General features: G+C 37.8%; 1 protein-coding gene across 5 annotated transcripts in view; it reads right to left on the reverse strand.

The window, feature by feature from the left end:
* Positions 1 to 22,918, reverse strand: part of iqsec2b (IQ motif and Sec7 domain ArfGEF 2b) — a 335,147-nt gene that overhangs the window by 85,121 nt on the left and 227,108 nt on the right. Inside the window, exon 1 of one of the 5 annotated variants that reach the window (XM_039774842.1) lies at positions 1,601 to 2,702. The exons of the other annotated variants lie outside the window; for them this stretch is intronic. Coding sequence (XP_039630776.1) covers positions 1,601 to 1,665 — 65 coding nt within the window. The 5' untranslated portion in view covers positions 1,666 to 2,702. Of the gene's footprint in view, positions 1 to 1,600; positions 2,703 to 22,918 lie in introns of those variants that run through there. 5 annotated transcript variants of the gene reach the window in all.

Here is a 22,918-nt window from a genome sequence, read left to right on the forward strand (position 1 = left end):
AATTGTCTCATCATTTCCAAATTATAACAACAATGTACTGTATCTGTGCCAACATAAGTGAAAACTAGAGAAAAAGTTAATCAAGAAAAATAAAAGGATTCTTTCTTCCTGACACATAAGATGTTGTACCGTGTTAGCCGTAATGGATGCAATGAGAAGTCGGGCAAAATGACACCTTTTATTGGCTAACAAAACAGATTACAATATGCAAGCTTTTGAGGCACCTTAGGGCCCTTCTTCAGGTAACTGGTAACTTTCTGGCACATAAATAAGAAGTTATATCACAGATGAACAAATGAGAGATTAAGTCTGAGATACCTAAACCTAGCATCTTCTGACGGCAGTTGAGTTCTCATGTAATCAGATCAGGTTTGTTTTGCCCTTTTCATTCTGTGACAATGTCTCCCTGCACTTGCATGTTTTTTCTATTCTTTTCAACCCATGTTCAAATCTGTGACAGCTCAGCAGGTTGGATTTAGTCAATTAATTCCTTCTGTTTCATTAGATCTCACAGAGCTTAGATGCATGCCTACTATTAGTTCCTCTCTGGGCAAATTTTAGCCTGTGGTTAAATCTACTATAGCCTCAGTTCATTAGGAGATGCAGCAATTTTAGTTGTAAATCTTGCCAATTTATATGTTGTACACAGATCTCAAATAGCTGAGTGGGTCCAGTCCAGACAGTGTGCCTCACCTTTGAAATTGCTGCTGGTCAAACTGATCAGCATTTCAGTCTGTGCTCAGCAGATCAGGTCTGGTCACTCACTACTCATTCAGTAGTCAGCATCAGGAAAGCTCTCTGTGCACTATTGTATAATGCTCCTCACCTTCTGGTTTGATCTTCCAAAAATATTCAGATCAGGTCAGCTCTCATAATAACTTACCAGTCTACGGTTGAATTTATCCAGTTCTTCTTTCTGATTACTTCTGTTCTGGCAAATTACATTTCAGACACTTTTTGGATATTCCATTATCTGTACTGCATTACTTTTCCATGGTGCTGACTGTACATTAATGTGCACTGGACACAAAGTTAATGGGCATATTAAACAACTCTATGCTGTGTGTTCTCTTTCTTGATATGGAGATCATGAAAGGCACCACGTCTAAATATTTTGAAGGAAGCTGTCAGAATCAAACTGCACTTATCTTTGTGTGATGATCAAATACCACTGCAAAAGGTCAGCTAAAATTTAAAAGCACAATTATTTTCCCAGTTCTTTAAACAGACAGAATCCTAATAAGCAAGCAACAGGAGTTTAGCTCAAATATGCAGCAGAGTGTAAAACTATCCTAAAACAAACTAAGACCAGCTGCTAGACATTTCAGATTCAGGTCCTTTTTGGCAGTGCCGACAGAAAACGAGAGCCAACCCCCGATTTGCTACCATATGGCTTATTTTTATTTTTCTAGCAAAGTGTCACATGGACTGTATTTAGAAAACATGCGCCACATGCCCACTTAACTCAGTTGTTGCCAGCGTCTAGCTTTAGACATCACTATAATCTTGTCAGTAATCTATTCCGATAAAAAAGCCTCTCCCACGTTAAAAAAATGTTCACCGCCTTTGCCATCACTCGGCATTCCCAGTAAATTCTTACCAGTGGACCAGCTTGTAATGAAGGATGCTGGGGGTCTTGTCCGACGTGCAGTTGATGCACCACATGGCGGATGTCGTCTGGTTTCAGTTATTTAATTGGGAATTCGTTGATTATGACAAGTGAGAAGTGCCTGTTGTTTCACCGGTTGAGGTTCCGGTACCGGGACCGAGACCGGAACCTGGACTTGCCCAGACGGGATTCCGCAACGGTGGCATCTGCGACGCAGACCGCGTATGACAATTCAGTGAACTGAGTCAACACATTGATTGCCTGTGTCGCAAGTGCCCTGTGAACAAAACCGCCAACTGTCCTATTTGTGGACTATTGATTATGGCACAAAAAAGCGCAATCTGCGCACTGAAGGGTTCTCTCAGTAAATGAATGTCATAGCCACGCATGGGCGATTTAATTATCAAGAAAATATTGATTACAAATTGAGAAACAACCGAAATCCTCTCCTTAGTGAAATGTTTTGATTGTCTGGCGCTACGTTTCCATTAATCCCCGTAAATCCTCGAGGTGCGTATAGCACACTTTTGTAGTGTTGCGCCGCTTGGTCCAAAAAGAAGCAAAATAGCCCTGCGGCTCAAGTAAACTGAGTGGGCACGGGCGCGCAGTTCGGAATGCCAGACATGGGTTCAGAAAGCTTATAGTTTTATATTCACGAAGGCGACAAGTAACGAAGGCAATCAACTAATTAGATGACTCTATTTTGTTCCCAACAGCTCCACGAGTTAAAATGCAATAATGATGAATACGTGGCGCCACATCCATGTTCCATTAGTCCTCTTCGGGTGCAGTGTCACAGGTTGGGTTGTCACCTGTGTTTTTCGGTCTGCGTTTTCGTTTTAAACCGAACCCTCTCGGGCACTTTTCCCCGGATCTGCGTCTCGGTCACTCGTTTTGCATCCGCTGTGATCCTGACAGGAGAGATGCTGCACAAGTTACCAGTCCAGCCCAAGGTTAAATACGCGATGAAAGAACTGCCGACTGAGGCATCAGCCCGAGAACGCCAAGTGTAATCCAGCTGGGAGAGACGCGGTGCAATTCCACTTTGATATGGTGGCTTCTTCAAGACGTCCCAATATGCTGGTGAAAGATGCAGCGTGGAGGCAGAGCAAATCCCGACACGGAGGTGGGATCACCCCCGCAGCCTTTTCTTTCCCACCCACTCCGAGCCCGACCGCCCCCTCTTCATGTTTACCGCTTAAAAACACTCGACTGCATGAAAAGCGGTGACACTGCATCCGTCAGAAACGACACTCTGTTAAAAGCAACAATAAGCAAAAACACCTCCTGTTTACCAGGATGCCTTATTCTAAAACCTACCCCCACCAATCCCGAATTTACTTGGTCACATTTGTATAAAATGATTCAACATCCCCCCAACCCCGAGCCTCGGTACCGTTGTCATGGAAACCGCTTAAGGAAAAGGTTCAATTTTAAGTTGAGTCATAATTAGAAGGGAAGCCTTCTGATTAGCCTAATAAGTCTTCAGTAAAGCCTCCTGGTATTTACACTTAGATAAAGACAAAAGTGGCAGAATCATCCAGGACCTTCACAAGAAAACCACAAAAATCAATTAATAGCTCTTCATTAGGATACTAACTTGGCACTCAAACAGACAACTGGGCTGCTATTTGAATTAGTAGGTCATTTTAGGATGGAATCAATCAACACAAGCATTCTGGAAATTAAACTGAATTTACATGTTTACAAATTATGGAATTATGTATATACTTCATTTAACTCTGTTGTTTTGAATCTGTTCAAGCTGGCAAGTGTGCCTGATTTTCTAACATAACTTGCTCTCTTCTCCACTTCTATCCCATGAATCACAGCAGCTGTCATTTTTAAAAATGCAGATAGACAGGACACTGCATTTCTAAGTTGTGACATTTTTCCAAGTTTTTAGATGAAGAAAGAAACAAAGCATTATGTTTAATGTGAATGGGGATATGGTTGCCTGCAGGTAGCTTTTTGTTGCGCCTTGAAATAAATTAATATATTTAAGATGGGAGTAACTAGAGGGAAAGATGAACATCAGGGATTCCTCTGTTCTTAGGGAGAAAGGCTAATGCACCATAACGCCTCCCAGTATAACAATATCTTTCTAATATTATTTTGTACCTGTTATTGGCTAAAGAATTTACTTAAAATGAATATAATCTTAAGTCCTAGAGTGGTGCAATTCTTGATGATTAATTCAAATGACAGAATGATAAGCCCAAAGAATAACATTAATATCCAATCAACAGAAGGACATGGTGGAGCCTAGTGATCAAGGTGCTAAAATAAAACCCACAGGTCTACTAGCACAGTCTTCAGCTCAGACTCACCGTACCCAGTGCTTATCTGCAGAAGCATGTTATCAACTTTACTTTTTACTTTGGATAAAGCTGTCAGCGTTATAAATTACAGTTATGCACTGGCTTTAAGCAGGTAATACCTAACCATAGAAGGAAACTGTTGAATTAATTGATCTTTGTTTTAAATGTTGACATTTACCACAGGCATCATTCCATGGTGTTTTGCCAGATAAACACAATTTCAATACAACTATCAATATAATAATTCAACAGTCTATATACTGTACATAAAATGCTAATGGTCTGACCATCTGTCACACGATTACTCGGCAACTACCAGGGCTAGAATCTGGATTTTAATCGAAAGCTTATGACCTGATACTTTCTGTAAATTAAAAAATATGAAGTAGCGGCAACATTGGCAAAATGACCTGTGCTTGTGTGCTTCTTACAGCAAAGTAACGTGGCAGAAAGTAAAAGAAGAAAAGCGATATCTACTGAGCGTCAAGCTAACTCTTTTGTAAGTGGCTTTGGATAAAAGCCTCTGTTAAGGAAATAAATGTAAATGTAACTGCAGAAGATGACTATGGGACGAATAACACCATAAAAGAAAGGAAAAGAATAAGAGCAGCGCCATCTGCTGAGTGTCAAGCAAATTACAGTAGGCGATTAACTAATGAAAGCAGAGAACAAATAAACAGACAAAGTGCTGACACTGACAAGCAAGAGGTTATCCTGAATATAGTGTGATATATTACAGAGGTTCCAAAGGGTTTAGTTGGCAGCAACCTGGGGGCCACTTTACTGGTGGGCAGAAACGTTTATTGTAATAAAAGCATGGTCTCCACATGCCCGTCTATTGATAATCCCCAAAGATACAGTACATACTGTACTTATTCAGAATTCATACTCATGTGTGAGTATTGTGTTTATGGATCATCAAATGTGACAAATAACTCCATAATAGGAAAAAGGAAAAAGAAGAGTGGCAACATCTTTGAACGTCAAGCACATCACAGAAAGTGCTTAACAAATCAACTGAGCAGCAGGCAGACATGAAGACTCGGAGGCGGGCAAGACAAAATTCAGGACACAGAATGCAAGAATCAGAACATGGGAGAAATGCATGCTGACAAATAAGTACTACTTAGGAAAGTTATATCACTAATGTGATCACCTTGAAGCTGTCTTTCTTCATGGGGAAAACATAAGAATGGAAAAGTTCACCTTGCTTGATATGAATCACCCTTATTTTAAGACTGTAGCTCAACATATTTTATGACTGATAATTAAAAAAAAATACACACAACAAACAGGAAACGTACTACAAGCTGACCCCAACACCAGCAGGACATGAAAGTATACCTAACAGGTTTTACACAGTGTGTGTCAGGGGAGAGAGAGGAAAACTTTGGTATAAAATTACAAAACAGGATACACTGAGAAGTGACAGACAAGATAATATGAGGAGCTATACACATCAAGTGAAGTTACAGAACAAAGCTGTGCATGCAAAGTAAAATAACAGGGTAAACTGACAGCTCCACAACATTATCTTTCAGGCTATAATGTAATCAACAAGGTCAAGCTCTCAGGCAGTAACTGCTAGAGTCAAGTACTAAGACCATATCTTATCACATATAAAGTAAATGGCAGGAGTTATTAGGCTTCAGGTAACTAAACTGAAAAAGCTGCAGGACTGAAATGAAGCATCAAGAAAAACACATGGACAGACACAAAAGAAGAAGTTAGCAGACACCATGAAACTGACTTTGTTGTGCTTGAATGTACTCTGTTTTATGCAACAAACAAGATCAATCTACACACTTTCAGACTGTAAGAAAGAGACAGGTGATGAGAGATGAGGAGAGTTCATGAACTGAGCAAATGACAACAGACAAAAGGATGACATGTTGTCAATGTTCAAGAGACAGTCAGAGTTTATAAATCTTCAGGCAACAGAGGGAAATCAAGCAAGGTCCAAGATGGGTCTATATCAGGTCTTAGGAAACCTGATTAAGATCAAAATATCCAAAAATATAAGTCATTACAAAAATACAAAGTCAATCATCAGGGGGGCTGCATTGTGTGGACTTGACAAGCTGCCACTTCAAGTTCCAAAAGGATCAGGTAACAAGCCTTTTAAGATAAACATGTTTGCACTACAGATCATTAGATATTAGGCTTCCTCAAGATAAAGACTCATCAATGATGTCTGAGGATAGGGTGTGTAGTTTTGGGTGTTCTGCTATAGACTGAGTTCCAGCAAGGGTGTGTCTCAGACTTGCTCCTGCTACGGCTAGAAAAAGTTCTGGTTCCTCCTCATTATGAAAGTAGTCAAACTGGTTTAGTAAATGAATGAAGTATCTGGATTCTTTAATCTGGAAGTATTACGGCATGGCAAGACATCAAACTATAACTATCTGAATTCCTCAGGCTACAAGAGCAAATTTCTTCAGATGTGCGAACAGAGAACTGTATGCTGCCTGCAAGACTTGCTATGGTAAAACTATTGTCCAATAAAGTCATCCAAATTTACATTTGAACAAAAGGAGATCCCAAATACCTGGCATCCATCCACAGAGCTAATGACAATTAGTTCTGATAAGTGAAATAAAGTTCATATTTAAATAAAGCACACAAGGGAGGGACAAATAAAGGTTGGAACATAATGCACCATAAGAAAAAAGACAAAACAAGGAAACCTGCTGAGGTGTTATAGTGCAATAGTTAGGGCAATGGAGATGAGAACCAATTTTACATCTTTTTCTGGCAATGTATTGCATTTTAAAGAAATGTTTCTCAGTCTCGAGCTGCGCCTGGGTGTAAAAAAGTTAATGGATGCAAGCCCATTTTGATGGGAGGTTCAGTGCTACTCTTCCCATTGTGAGGGCAAGGGCGTGGTCTGCCTGCTAAGGACTGGGATACCAAAAACATGTAAATCAGTATTAAATGTCAACTCAATATATTACTCCTATACCAAATAGGTTCACCCTCAGTGCATTCAGAGAAAACTTTTTAAAAATAAATTAGTATTTTTTTCTTTACAGGTGAATGTAAGGTCTGAAAACAATGTATTCCAAACTGTTTTCAATCAAGGTTTGAATGACTGATAACCATAATTAATTAGAGTACTTCAAAGTTTATTAACACATCCATAATACATTTAACACAAATCTAAAAGAATCCAAAATACAGCAAAAAAGGTTAACTTCAGTGCAGTGTCTTTATCTCATTCTGTGCAAGTTAAGACTGTCACTGTTTTAATAGTTTATTGTACCAGCCATACTCTGGCAGCAGTGACTCTTCTATTCTCGTCAAGACTGTTTCCATGACAGATTTTACTTTGTTAAAAATGACACTTGCAGTAGTTGTTTACCTCCACATGGATTGCAATATTTTTTAGTGAAAACAGTCTGAGTCTTGACAAGTTCTGGAAACAAATCAAATTTCATAGTAAGTTTCTTTTAAATTAATTATAACATTTCATTTGTGCTTGTTTGTATTACTCTAGCACATTTTTGTTGCTTTTTGTGACATTGTCATCTGAAGAGGTTACTACAGAAATTATTTAAGTGAAGTTTATTATTATTATTATTATTATTATTATTATTATTATTATTATTATTATTATCAGAATGGAGTCAACAGTAGCTGTTAAGCCATTATTAGGTGACCAGATGACCCATATTTCCCAAAGGAATCAGGTACAATAGCAGAAATCTATTCTTAAAAATGAAATCTTTGTCATGATCAGGTTTAACATATGGGGTTGTGCTCACTTCTAATTAAAGGTTGTATATTTTACTGTCTTCACTGCCAAATTTTGGGTCCATCATTATGGTTGCATCCTGCGTTTCTTGGGGCATTGCCTATAAAGCTGGAACCTCTGGTTCATTGGCGTGATGAGATAAAAGCATTTCTTTTTCCAATATGTGGATACAATGCCTTAACAAAAAGCTCTGATTGTTACTTTTTTCTTCGTGTCTTTCTTCAGTTTTTGCCTCTCGTCTAGGTTAGGTCGCTACTTTTATATGTTTTGCTTTACTTTTATGTGAATCTCTTGGTTCTTCTCTGAAAAGGTGCACCTGTAAATTCGGAGGCAGAACGTATTATTAATACTGTATGGCTAATTCTTCAGTGTAGGTTGTTGCACGCTGCACATAACTAAGTACAACAATGTTTTGTCTTTATTCACCAGTCGCAACAATTCCATTCAAAACTGACAAAATCTAACAAACCAGATGCCTGTTGTGATGTTCACTAGTTGGATCAGTTATAGCTCAGCATCAATGCATTTGATAGTTATAGTAGACAGCTTATTTTCCTAGGAAGGATTGCTTCAGGTCAAAAATACAAAGAAATGAGCAGTCCACCATCTCTAGTTACTCTTACACACACAAGTATGGAACAGCTACAAGGCTAAGATAGAATTAATATCACTCCTGAGCAAGAGAGGCCCTTGTCAGTAACTACTTCTCCTCTATTGACCTCATGGGTGATCCAGCTAAAGACACATGTCGTTATTTCCACGCTCCTCCTTCTGGAAGCCCCAGCCCTTCCACCACAGATGGTATATAAGAAACATTCTCATTGGAAGCTGACATTCAGTTGTGGAATCCGCATCTGAGTGGCAGTATTGGTGCACCAGAAGGGACTCAACTTTTGAATAACCTGTTTCAACAAGCTATATGGCCAGTTCTTTGCTGTGTGAGTCATTAATAACCTGTTTTTTCCTTCATTTTACAGGGTATAACCTTGAGATACCCCAACTGTTTTTCAGTGTTCTCCCTTTTTCTTACAGTGGCATAGATGTCAGGATTTTACATCAGAGACATGACCAAACCCATAGACCTAGTGAACCTAATATAGTCTTGGGCTGGATTGGTCCAGGAGGCAAATGATAACTACTTACTGACAGTGCCTTCTCATGGGTGCAACTGGTATTAACTCTGTTGCAGCCTTGCTGCTGTTGCATACTCGCGTCTGTCTGACACTATGAAATTGTTTTCAATTTTGTTTGTGTAATTTACAGCACAGCTGTCAACAACATTCATGACTGGTTTTAATATAAAGTTTTACGTGTTTGTGGCTAGTTATCAGCCTTTCTTTAAAGTAGTCTGCTTTCTTTATTTTGTTTTTATTGTTTGTTTGACATTTGATGCATTTTACACAGTGCCCTGACAACACTGCCAATATGATTTGGGTTGCTGAGTAGTCTATCCTTCTAGTACTGAGAAGCTGTAGCTTTCAACCATTATAGAAGCACACCCTGACCCAACCACCCAGCGCCTTAGTGATTCTAGGATAATCTGTTGTCCTTAACCATTACAGTATACTTAATCTTTTTGTCTATATTGAGTTAGGCCACTGCCTCTATAATTTGTAATATCAATGGACATTGTCACCAGTTAATGAGATTACATTATAGTGTTCAGATATATATGATTATCTCACTGTGAATTCACTGAGACAAAAATATCTTGACAGTGCATATTGTTATAGTTTGTCCAGCACTCCATCAATGATTTTATTGTTCTTTCTTTTGATTATTTCTGCTCCTTTTAGGAAAAATGTTTTTATTAATTTCTGTCTTGTTGTACTGTTTGGTTTTTATCTGCACTTTTGTATGTTAAGTCCAAAGAGGCAAGGCCATCTAACAATGCAGCTGATCAATGCTTAAGTATTCAATTTCTGTTCTTGTCTTATAGCACAAAAAAAAGGCAGGAAGAGTTTTAGAAAAAAAAAAGCACTAGGAGAGATGAAAATTATAACTGAAAAAACTAAGCAAAGATTCAAAACCAGATAGATGACTGAATGTCTAAATACTAATCCAAACTCTAGTCCAAAGTGCTTTTAATCAAAGAAGTCTTAGCCCTACATACGTTTACGAACACAAGTACTCTTAGTTAGCATTTTGAAGAATCCACAATCTAGGACAAACTCTTCAGAGGAACAATGACTTTAATACTGTCACAAAAATAATATCACAACAATGCGACTTCTAGGGCATGCCTTCTAATGATGACCTGTCATTTTATGGCAACCAAGCCACAAAATAGTGATATTTATAAAATTCAAAATGGTGTTATGGTAAATTAATGTATTATATGTAAAACAGCTACAGTATAAGAATATCTTGTCGTGAACAAGCCATGTGCTTGCTGTCCCTCTAAAAGGCTAATTTACCAATCTTATATATAAATGTCTATGCGTTGAAGTGTGTGTGCCTGTGTGGCCCGGAAGTGAGAGATGGAGTCAGGGTAAGGGCTCTACCTCAGAGGAAACAGAAAACTCACTCAAAGGAAACAGAAAATTTACTTTCACCACTAATAACACAATAGGGGCAAGCACATCAGCAAAACAAAACCTCAGAAGAAAGACAAAGTCCCTTAGCCACCGCTAAAGCACAAGCATTGCGAGCACGTCTACAAAACGAATCCTCCTAGTGGAGAGATGCCCAGAGTAGTTCCTTTCAATTACCTGACATCTCTACATTTCAGTTTTTTTTCTCTGACCATTTTAATAGTTTCTAGGACCCTGGGCGTTTTACAGCACGGGCTTACACAGCTAGTCACTATATAATGACCCATTAAAGGCCTGTAGTCAGGTGTGTGATTGTCAAGGGCAAACTCAAGGCTTATTTCCAGGTCGGCAAGGAACTAAAAAACCATCTGCTTCAAATAAGAATTTTAACTTTTTTACATGAAAGATCTTAAGTATTTTAACTGGTTAATATATTTTAATAACTGTGTTTTTAATGTTTTGAAATATGATGACATTTGAGGTATATTTAATTGATTGAGAATTGATTTATTATTTAGATGAATTGGTGCTGGCCATTTTTTTCTCCTTTTTATGATGTTTATTTATATTTTTTTTAATCTGGCATTACTATCTTTTGTTTGGAGTCACAGTTTTATTTTGTGTGTTTTTTTGTGTTGAATCGGTTTCTTTTGTGTGTATTTGAGTATTCAGTTTTTTAAAAGATAATAATTACACCTGTGTTCTATTTCAAGTTACGCCCTGAAGAGTCATTTTAGAGAATTGTACTTTTTTAATCATGTCAATTTTAATAACTTAATTGTATGACTTGTTTAAAGGCATAACCTTTTTTATTTAAATGTCAGACCTGTACTACATTAAAAAAACAAAACAGTAAAGTAGTATATCTTTTCTAGTCACAAAATATTGGATCAAAATAAAAGTGAAACCAAATTCCCCATGATTCAAAACCTCTGTAAAAGATTAATGAACTCGAAAGAAACAGTTTCCAAACTATTCCTCTAAACATCAATTAATAACATTTCATTATTCACCTCCCCTTTGTGTTCCCCTACTCAGGTTTGTTTCTTTAGTTTTTAGTTTTTGCTTTTGCTTATAGGATTTTATTTTCTAGATTGTGGACTGATTACCTTCTTTTCAGAATATATTGTTTTTATTTTGCTTCATATATTAAGTTAATTTTGAACAGTTTGACACAGTTTTTTGATTTTATATTGTACCAGTAACGGTGTACTGCGTGATAACGTGCAGTGAATACGCCTGACTTAAGCATTCCTAGTTTTCATTCTCTTTCTGTCTCTGTTTAGCATTTGTTTGCTCAGAGGTTGATGCTCTTGCCGTTTCCTGAGCAGCTCTTCTTTTCTCCACCCTAGCGGTCCGCTGCTTCTCTTCTTTTGTCGGCATCTTATCGCGTTAAAATTGAATAAGTTACTTTTGTGTTTTGCGATTACTTAGTACGTTTTATTTAATTTTTCACTTAAGTTGGCACTTAAGTCTTCAATCTGCCTCAAGAATGATTAGCGAAGGTGGAAGGGAATGAGAACGGCACCCATAGACATGCGCCGCACGGCCACCCTGCAGCGTGCTGCAGAGTTGATTCTACAATAAAATAAAATAAAAATAAAAATAAAATAATAAAGAGTAATAAAAATCATCACCCCAAAAGTGGATTGTAGGTGTCACATAGTATATGTGTACCAAATTTCAAGTCAATAGGTGAAATGGTTTGGGAGCTACAGGTGATTTAAAATACTGGACAAAAAAAAGAACATCCATGGTAGCGTATTATATAAAAAGATAATATATATATTTTTTTATTTCTTATTAATAATTCCATTATTGAATAAACTAAACATAAATCTTAATAGTGTTGGGCAAGGTGTTTTAAGTGTAGGCCTTACACCTTGTATAGTATTTAGGCTTATGCCTATTTAAAGGAATCATGCCTTTGAGTGTCCTTCTTACTCATTAACAGCATTTTTATGGAGAATACATTACTTAAATAATGAACCTGAAGACAAGCCTACAAATCTTGATAACAATGATAAAAGATTATTGATATGTGAATGTAAATATAATGGGAACCTTCAGAGAAGTGAATCTGTATGATTTTGAGTCAGGACCATATTAGGAGTGTGTGCAAGGCCTTCTAAAGGCTCCAAAAGCCATAGCAGGCATTCTATGCCTGTCTGGAAAAGGCCTCACCCCAGTGAGCTTAACCCATGCTCCAATGTTCTGCTTCAGCTCAAGCAGGTCTAAAATTGTTTAAGTATCAAAATAACTTTAAAGGAATACTGGATATAATATATGTAGAATGTAAAGGAGACCATTTCTGTTCAATGGCATAAGATATGAAAAATGTCCATGTAAAAAAGAAAAAAAAATTCCCACGCAACTTGTGTTGCATAATCCATATGTCTGTTATCCAGTCAAATGCTTAAATCATGCAAAATGAATTAATTTCTTGCTAAAATATTAAGGAAAACTCATTGTGATGTGGTTCGAAGTGCGGCACTGCATGTTCACAGATAACTGTCCAAAGTCCAAACTATTAACAGAATTGTAAGATGGTGCCAATGTTTGTGGTCAACCAATCAGCACAATTCATCAATTCATAGTTCCTGGTTAAATGAGTAGGAGCTACAAAAAGTACCATAAACTACCTATATGGAACTACAAATGGCTTGAGTTCTTGAGGTGGATATGCTACAGAAGTTTCTGACTCCTGAAAAAGTTCCTGTGCTGAGAAGGTGTGTAAAAACAGGTATCAGGAAACACAATCTGGCAGATACATAACAACGATCATTAGTCTCCCGCTGCCAGTAGGAGAAAACGGTAAACGTGGGGATGGCAGTTATAAGAGTTACACAGAAAACACACACACACTGATTCAGCGTGTGGTGTTGACCTCACTGAAAATGAGGGGAACTATCTTCTTAAGTGTTTTGAAATTTAAGGGTATTAAGATTAGGTTTTTGTTAAATTTTTGTGAAATTATTTACTAATTTAATTACATTTTCATTTCATTCAAACCTGTTTTGCATTATTATTATTTTTACCCTGATTGTTCCTTATAAAATTTAAAATAAGAATAAAAATATATCAATCAAATTGATCACGTTTAAACAAAATAAAAAATAATACACCCTGTTTTAAGGAAATACACTTAACAAAAAACGAATGCAATGTGTTTTTCTTCACAGTGGAACATCAAAGACAACAGTATGTGACCTATGGTGATACAAATTCAGCTCCCATTCCACATAATAAAAAAGGCATTTTCGATGGTTCCATGCCTAAAATTTCCAATACTGATGCAGTATGCTTTGGGCAGAGCAGTGCTTCATATTTACTAAGAAATTATTAAGAAGTAGAAAGAAAGTATGAGCAAAAATAAAGAAGATCCCAAAACCTACCAGATGCCTCAGAGGCAATATAAAAATAAAACTTTGTGTTCATGGTTGCAAAATCATCTTAGTAATCTATGCAAGGTGCAAATACCACATTGAATATCACAATGGTATTGGCATGTCAAGTCAAGTCAAGTCAAGTTGGGGAGCATGCACTGGTACAGTGTGTGGCCGCACCCACTACATGATGAAACAACTCAGGATTCCGGTTGGTAACCCCCCCCAAGCAGACACGCGGTCCAGTCCCACCCTCTGGAAATGACCCTCTATCTGCCGCAGACAAGCGTTACGTGGGCGACCCCTTGGCCTGGTCCAGCCACAGGGGTCTCCAACAATGAGGATCTTGCAAGCTGGATCACCCACGGGGAAACGCGCCACATGGCTGTAGTGCTGTAACTGACGCTCCCTCACAATGCAGGTAATGTGCCTCATTCAGGACTCTCATTCGACAGAAAGTTAAACCAATGGTACCTAAGGATTTTCCAGAGAGACACAGTACCAAAGAAGTCCAGTCTTCTTCTCAGGTCACTGGATAGCGTCCATGTTTCACAACCATATAGCAAGACAGGAAGCACCAGGACTCTAAAGACTTAGACCTTCATTCTTTTGCATAGAGCGCCACACACCCCTTTCCAGTGACCTCATGACCCCCCCATGCTCTACCAATCCGTCTACTGGCTTCATAGGAAGAGTCACCAGAGACATGAATGTCACTGCCAAGGTAATTAAACATTTCAACAATGTCAACACTCTCTCCACAAACAGACATACTGCTGATGGCTGTGCCCAAGAGGTCATTAAAGGCCTGGATCTCTGTTTTTATCCAGGACACTCGCAAGCCCAAAGACTCAGACTCCTTACTCAGTCTCTCGAGTGCCCCGATTAGAGCCTTCATTGACTTCACGAAGATCACAGCATCGTCAGCAAAGTCAAGATCCGGGAATTTTTCTTCATCAAGATGCCCCACAGCCACTGGACCCCACGACCTTGCCCAACACCCAGTCCATACAAGCACTGAACAGAGTGGGTGCAAGAACACACCCCTGACGAACCCCAGTATCTGGGAAAAATGCAGAGGTTCTGCCTCCGCTCTGCACAGCACTCACAGTACCAGTGTACAGTGTATATCACTGTGAATTTAATATTCCTTCAGTACAGATGTAGGTGAGGCTTCATTTTCAGGAACCTAAATTGAGCATGATGGACTGGCAGCATTTTACACAATGTAAGCAGAATGATTCAGGGAATCTACTGTGAAAGATCTTCAAGTTTTTGGGGTTTTTTTTGCTTTTTTTTACAGACAGGTTCAGCTGTCTTTTAGTTTACATGGCTTTGAATGTAGCTCTCTCTTAATAAAAGAGCTGTGAAGATACTAAGACTTACTTGATTTTTTTTCTTGTCAGGAAAGTGTATATTGGAGGTCAAAAGGCATAGAAGAAGGGCGGAATCCTGTAGCTTTCAGGTTTAGACTTTAATGGTAAGGTGTAGCAACTATATGACCAGGTCGCATAATACTGTTTGAAGCTTTCCTCTGTTACATTAACTCTAGCAGTGTTGATACTTTTCAGCTAAAAACCTAAATGTAAATGTACATACTGTTGTCAGATCTGCATTTATGCGTTATAACCCAAATAGCACAGCTTTTTGCAGAATAAGTCAAAATTTAAGTTTGCTATGGCTGTGAGTAGACAGTGCCATTTTGTATCTGGGTATGTATACGCAGCTGTGGAAAACAGTTGTTCCACAAATACGCTCCTGTCTCTTTGCTTCTGTCTGCTTTATAAACTATAATTTATGTACTGGGAGCTACTTACAGGAATTCCTGAATCTATCTATCGCAAAGTTGCTGACTGACTGACTTGACTCACTCACTCACTCACTCATCAACAAAAACACTCTTTCCCATTTAGTTTAAAAGCTGACATTTGGTAGGATGATACATCTACAGTATGTCTGTAGGTATCTACCAAGCAAGGACATTTCAATACATCAATATTTAGGGGTAAATAATCCCCGAAAACAGAAAAAACAAGTACTCTAAAATATCAAAAATGCTTTGACTGATTTAACTGAAACTAGGTGACGTTATAGAAAAAGGAAAATTAGCTGACATTTTTTTTTGTCGATATTTGTTGGTAATAATTTTGTAACAAATAAGGTATTCTTAGGCATCATGTCCTTTTTCTGTCTCAGCACAGAGGAATGAGGCTTTTAGCTCATGCAGATGAATGCCTCAAGCATAACAGTGCCATTGACCAGGCTGAGGCTGTGATCGCGCACAAAAATGGGGGCCGCTTTATGCAAATGAACACCTCTACCAGAAGGTAAGTGGAAGAAAGTTTTGCAAAGTTTTTCAGAAAATGTGTAAAGAAAAAAATGTAAATTTTGTAATGTGTAAAGCAAAAAGAAAATGTGTAAATTGTAAAAAAGTTAAAGGATAAATGGTTTATCCACCTTAAGTACAATCTCTGACCCTTCACAGAGATGCCACCTGATTTTTGTGCTTGAATTTCTTTCCAGGTATTTATGAAGATCAGACCGAGTAATGGTCCAACATTCACAATGGCTGACAAAAAGGGAGGAGTGGATTACTTACGCTAATTATGTACTAAGATATTTTAAATACCTTGGTCTATCCCTTGGTGTGGATAGAGGGACGGTGCAATACAGAAATATCACTGAAACAAGCTAATATCTCAACAGGTCAAATTTATCTCTAGTAAGTAAAAGGCATGGATGTGGTATTTTTAAAGGAAAGGGTATTGCCCAGACAAACAAATAAAGGTGGGTACCACTCTGTGTAAGAGCTTGTTCATTTGTTGGGTGCTATGGAAATGACAGGGTGCTCCTGAGTTGCTGGAGAAAATCATATGACTTTATAGAAGGTAAAGGCAGTTTCTGTAATTTAGATTTTCACGGCACTTGTTTGCATAATGTTTATGTGAGTGTGGGTTGTTACCAGTAATTTGAGGAAAATTTGTAGCTCTGATGTTAGCTATAATAACATTCACCCAACAAAAGACAGATGCAGCTTGTGATCACATCAGCATGATCTCTGTGCTAAATCATTTAACTTGCTTTTGGTTGCATATTTGACTTTTGCCGAAAGTAATCCAAACTGGCCAAAAATGTTAAATTGAGGTTGTTGATAATTTCATAATTATCAAGGCAAATTGCCTGTTTAGTATTTGAGAGAATGTAGCTGTTTGTTTTTAAACTGCCCACACTGGAGCTCCTGCCACTTCTCACATTAACACATGTCTTGTTTTGCAGGAGATCATGTGATTCTCTCTGACTTTGTCTTCTAAAATATTATATAAATTGTATGCCTCACAACCACAAAGGATTAACTATGAACTAAAATAAAAGTAAAATAAAACAGCAACATGCAATATCAAAGTTGCACTAGCCAATTTAGAATTAAAAATCATACAAAAATGAAGGCAGGGACATCACAGGCAAGGCAACTTTCTAACTAGGGATGTCCTCTGTTGCCTTGTTTTCCACAAAATTAAAGGAGCACACATATAGTTTCTTTGGTGGCTTTTTCAAATTTGTTACTTTTCAGCCAGGGACAGATTCCCTCCTGATATTTGCTAGTATGTGAAGATCAATAGGTGATCTGAAGCAACGTTTTGATCGGTGTAGTCTTGTGGTTGATGCACTCCTATTTTATTTCTGTCAAACTCTAATGCCGGCCTTTTCATAGAACATGACTAGCTTGCAATGCCTTGACTGGCGAAAGCATCTAAAAATGAAAGTGCAAACACAACATGAAAAAAAAAGTCATGGCACCATCCTTTTTCCTTCCAAAATAAGACAGATAAATTTGTGTCCTCATAGCCATGCAAGCAGCGCCTTTTTTGCTAGTCATAGGTTCTGTAGGCCTGGAAGCGTCAGTGATCAGTAAAATATGTTAACAGCATTATATTCATAAACAAAAACATTGTGTTAGGTTTACTTTTGCAGAGGCTCAGTGTTTTTCTATACTAAGTCTCCCAGCTTATCTGTATTCAATTAATTCTTGCAATTCTGACCGTGGGCATACTCCATAACTTTTGTTTTTGCCTATTTTAGTAAAGGGTACCATGTTGCTGCTAGGTTATGATTGTGCTGCACAAAAACCTGAAACTGCTTTGCTAATTAGAATTTATGTTTACTGCAAAAACGTTAGCGTCATGCTTTTGTTATCTTATGTTTCAAAACACCAGTTCTTCTCCTGCTACATTACATTTTTGCACCTACTGCTTTCCTATTTTCAAGTCTAAAAAATGAAGATAATTTATCTTAGAATTTCTTAATGCCAAAGCAACAGTATAACAAAAATTTTTCTGACAGAAGAACATGTCTGAGATGATCACTAGAGCACATGATCTGTGATGTTAGAGTACATTTGAATGTTTCAAGAATGATTTACCACTGATGGTGACTCACTTTCTGATTTTTTGAGTATTGAATGTTGCCAATTGTGAATACATCTACAATTCCAGTAAACCCACATCACCATCAGTTTTCAATGGGTAATGCATTTGACTGTGATCTGGTTCTTAGTACCCAAGGCCAACCAAAAGTGAATAGTTTCAGTACAAGTCTGAACCAAGCAAAATGGTGCCTAGTCAGATAGGATTGCTCTGTGTTACTGTTGTTTATCAGGGTATGGTTCATAGACAATGGCTGAAACTGAAGAACAAATGGCTAATTATAAAAGAAATTTAAGTAATGGTGCAAAAGGTTTGGGCAGCTATTTCCTATTCAGCAACCACTAACTTTTTATTTGCTGTGATACAAATGTAGAATTCTTCTGCTGCTGCGTCTGTTGCTTTCTCTAATTCCACAGCTGCAATGTCATAGATGTAGAAATAACACAATTAACTCTTCTAGGTGCACTTTTCATTTATAAAAGTTAGCTGCATTATAGGAGGAGGAAGAGTTTGAGAGCATGCACTGATATAGCACGTTTCCACCCCCACCACATGACGAACCACCTCAGGATCCCAAATTAGGAGGCTGAGCCAAAAATGAAAGGTTACTGCCAAGCCTTAACTGTAAGTGGTGGAGAATGAAAGTCTATCATTATTCTGGATATGATATACGGGAAAAATTTGTGAAAGGAAAGATGTCAGTCAGAAACAGGCAAAGACAATGCAGAAAACCACTACTTATTAAGAAAAGAAACAAATAAATCAAGATCACAATAAATCAAGATCACAAAAACACAATCAAATGAATTTATAACATTGTCCTTCATTAGGAAGCTAGAAGCTTATAGTAATTGCAGGCCAAATGGTTTCAAGATTACATGACACTTGAATGGTAACCTTTTTTTTTGTAAAGAAACCAGCTAACAAAAAATAACTCATATAATTAGCATTCTTCAACAAAAAAGAACAAGATAAATACAGTAGAAGAAAGATTTAGTGGTCTTATTAAGAAAAACTCAGATACATGGAAAGAACATCTAGCAGTCATTAATGCTGCATGTCTTTTGGAGTAAACTTTGCACATTGAGGCATGGTATCAAGCAGTAGTTCATTTTTTCCATTCTTCTTTGCAAACCTGTGCCAGGTTCCTCAGTATTGATGACAAATACTAGTGAATAGCTGCTTTCTACTTCTGCCATATATGATTAATTATGGTCAATTGTAGCCTGTATGTTGACATGATCATTTCAGGACTTCAACTTTCATTTTTAAACCACGTCATTGTAGCTATGTGCTTTACATCTGGACCCTGATCTCTTACATTTCCTGGAATCCATTTTTGTCTGCTGTTTTCACGTGCCTTTGAAGTCCTAACATAAAACACTCCATTCTACATAGGTTTACATTCATGCCGTATTGCCATTTCTTTATAAATATCATGACCCAGCTGTCCAGAAGAGATAGCAATTTTTTATATTAAGGTTAAACATCTATCCAATGTATACCAAATTGTTATAACACAAAGTAAGAACTTCTATTGAACATTAAATACCAAACATTTGCCAGACAGTCCCATTATCAAAGGTAGAACTCTAAAATTACAGACAGAGCATATACAAAGGTCAAAACAGTTCAAGTAAAGCAATGTGGCTTAACAGTATGACAAGGCAAACATGACCACCATTTCATCAGGACCACTTAATGGATAAAAAAGAGAATTGCCTTCAAATGACAGTCAGCCTTTACACAACCAAAGATAAACGTACTAATCTAAACATCACTGAAAGGCAGATTTGTGGATTCCTAAGAATATGTTATTGGGAAAAATTGGCTGTAATTCGTGGCACGGTGGCACCGTAGTAGCACTACTGCCTCACAGTTAGGAGACCTGGGTTCACTTCCCAGGTCCTCCCTGCGTGGAGTTTGCATGTTCTCCCCGTGTCTGCATGAGTTTCCTCCGGGTACTCTGGTTTCCTCCCACAGTCCAAAGACATGCAGGTTAGGTGCATTAGCGAGTCTAAATTGTCCCTAGTGTGTGCTTGGTGTGTGTGTGTGTGCGCCCTATGGTGGGCTGGCACCCTGCCCAGGGTTTGTTTATTGCCTTGCACCCTGTGTTGGCTGGGATTGGCTCCAGCAGACCCTGTAGTTAGGATATAGCTGGATGGCTGGAATTCTACATTTGCTCTATTATTTTACTTTTCTTTTTTTAATATACATGGTATTTGAGACATAAACAATAGCAGATGAAAACCAAAAAACAGAACAGTGGGCTACATCTGTAGGTGTATGCTGATTCATTTTTACTGCTCCTGAAAACTGAGCAAATCTCAATTTCCACTGAGCGAGCACGTGTACCCGGTGTTTCATCACTGCCTCACCACCTCCTATGTGTACTTCTCACTTCACCGGCAAAAAACAACGCTTAAGCAGCAGACCACACAAAGCCGTGTGGCTTGGACAGAGTAGGTTCCCTATTTTAGCCTCTATCCAATATCTAGACATTTATTTTAAAGATATTTAACCTTTGCAAAATAAAAAAACAAACTTTGTAAAAGGGTCAAGCTGGTCATCAACATTGTCTTTTATCAGAAACAGCATATTTTAAGTATAATTACTATGACATTTTGCAGGCTTGACCCAGTAAACTTTGTCTACTAGGCAATTTAGGTGTAAATTCTTGGGATTGTCTTGAAGTATGAAACCTGCTTTTTATCTAAAGGTCCAGATTATTACCAGGCCTAACTGCTTTAGGGACCATTTGTGCTTACCACTTTTTCACTTTAGTGGTGAATCTCTAAGAAAATATATGTACATTAATTTATAAGTTCCTTTTTCTGTTATCAAGAAGCAATTTTTTTATTTATCATATGTGACTAATTGTGAAATAGTCTTGTGTGTTGTTCCATGTATTTTTGCTAAACTCAGCTGTGGGAAGCAGGTTACTAAGCAACAGAGTGAAGAAGGGCAATGCACTATTGCTATGGTTACGAGGGATGGCTGTTGCTATGGAATCCTCTTGATGGATTAGAAGCTCTGTTGCCTAGGTAACTAAAAATCCCCTGCTGGTTCTAGGTTCAGATGGGAATTCTCTCTGTTTCTCTAATTTTCACCCATTTCTCTTGCAGTAATACTCTGTCATCTTTACAGCCTTCACTGTAAAGCATTCTTCTTCACATCCATATCATTTTCTTTCTCCGGTCCTCCCTCCCTGTCACTCTGCCAGTTTCCCTTCCTCTCTGCTGAAGCTCCTCCTTTTCTGTTGGATTAATATTTCATCCCTTTGCAAAGTGGTTCCCTCTGTGTCTTAAAAAAAGCTACTAAAATATTCAGTATAAGAAAAGGAAAGAAAAATCAATTTGACATACTTTTTTTTGCATTATTTAAAATCTAGGCTGGCATACATCCTACAAGGAATGCTATTAAGATGCTGTTATATGTAGGTCAATCCAAAAGACAAACCACAAAGAAAGAAAGAAAGAAAGAAAGAAAGAAAGAAAGAAAGAAAAAGAAAATAAATCATGCAGCATTACATTATGTTTTAGGGTGTCTCACTACCTTACTCCTGGATGCTCAAAGATGCTGCATAAACATAGTGGTTTGTGAGCCACCTAACACACACACACACTTCTGCCTGAGGATCTGTGTTGCTGCTACACTGTCGGTAGTGAGCACACAGCTCTGAAGATAGCAGGATGGATACTTCTGGATAGGAAATAGTTTGGCTGTCTCGCTTTTTTAAGAGCAGGAAGGGAAAGACAGCTTCCTCTGCTTCCTGCTCTATGTCATGCATCAAATACAATGCTAAAAACTGACTGAAGGAAATGTGTCTAGTTTTCTTAACTCTTTCTTGCTAGGTCATCAATTTAACAGGAAAAAAACAAACGAAAATAACCTGTGTATATGTTATTTTGACCCTGCTTTCCACAGACTGTGTTCAAGCAAGAACTCATAGTGCAGCACACTGTCTTTTTAAATGGGCATGTTATTCTGCTGTATTGAATTTTTGGCTTGTTCACTTTAAGCACAGTCAGACACTAAGGGTGATGGAAGCAACATTTTCTGCAACAGTCTACAGCTCACTTTCATTGAATTGAAAAGCATGTACACATAACAAGGTAATGTGAAGGATGTACAAGTGGAATACTTAAAAAAAACTAACCTCTGAAAACACTTCCACAGGATACAGATACTCCATAAAGGAAATGTACTTCATTTCCTAATCCATTTTACATATTTGGTGTGAGCGTGCTCAACAGCACATCAAATGAATGTAAAACATAGCATGTGGTTCAAATACAGTATGTGTTTGTATATTTGTCTACACAAAACAACAATACCTACAGTAACCACTTCCAATTCTGTTGTGGTCAAGTCTACTAACTGCAACTCACTACTTTCATACAATATTCCTCTAAATTCAGCAGTCATATTATGATTGAGTCAATGTGGATCTGGATAGCTCAGGCAGGTAAGATGTGGTTGTTCCTTTTCACCTTGTCAGCCCTGACCACAGCCACCCCATTAGTGAAGTGTGCTTAATGCATGTTATACTTTAGCTAAATCTTAGGGAGACTAGACAAGCAATTTTTATACACTGAGGGCATTTGTCTGTAATAACTACAAAAGCTTTATTACGTTTCATGGCAAAACAATAAATGAAAGAAGAAAAGATTTTATGCTTATTATCCTACAAAAATGTGTTGATAGATAAAACTGTTTATCAATATAATATCAGGAGTTAAATATACTGTATAAGCATGAATCTCACCAAAGTAAGACTTCAGTCCTGAAAGATTAGCTGACCAACCCACATGGGCTACAGGGAGACAGTAAACCAGTATGAACCACATTCCAGTCTGCATTTCTCTGGAGCTGTTTTCCTTGTACCTGTTT

The sequence above is a fragment of the Polypterus senegalus genome, chromosome 13 (assembly GCF_016835505.1).
Source record: "Polypterus senegalus isolate Bchr_013 chromosome 13, ASM1683550v1, whole genome shotgun sequence".
In the NCBI taxonomy this organism is placed as follows: domain Eukaryota; kingdom Metazoa; phylum Chordata; class Cladistia; order Polypteriformes; family Polypteridae; genus Polypterus; species Polypterus senegalus.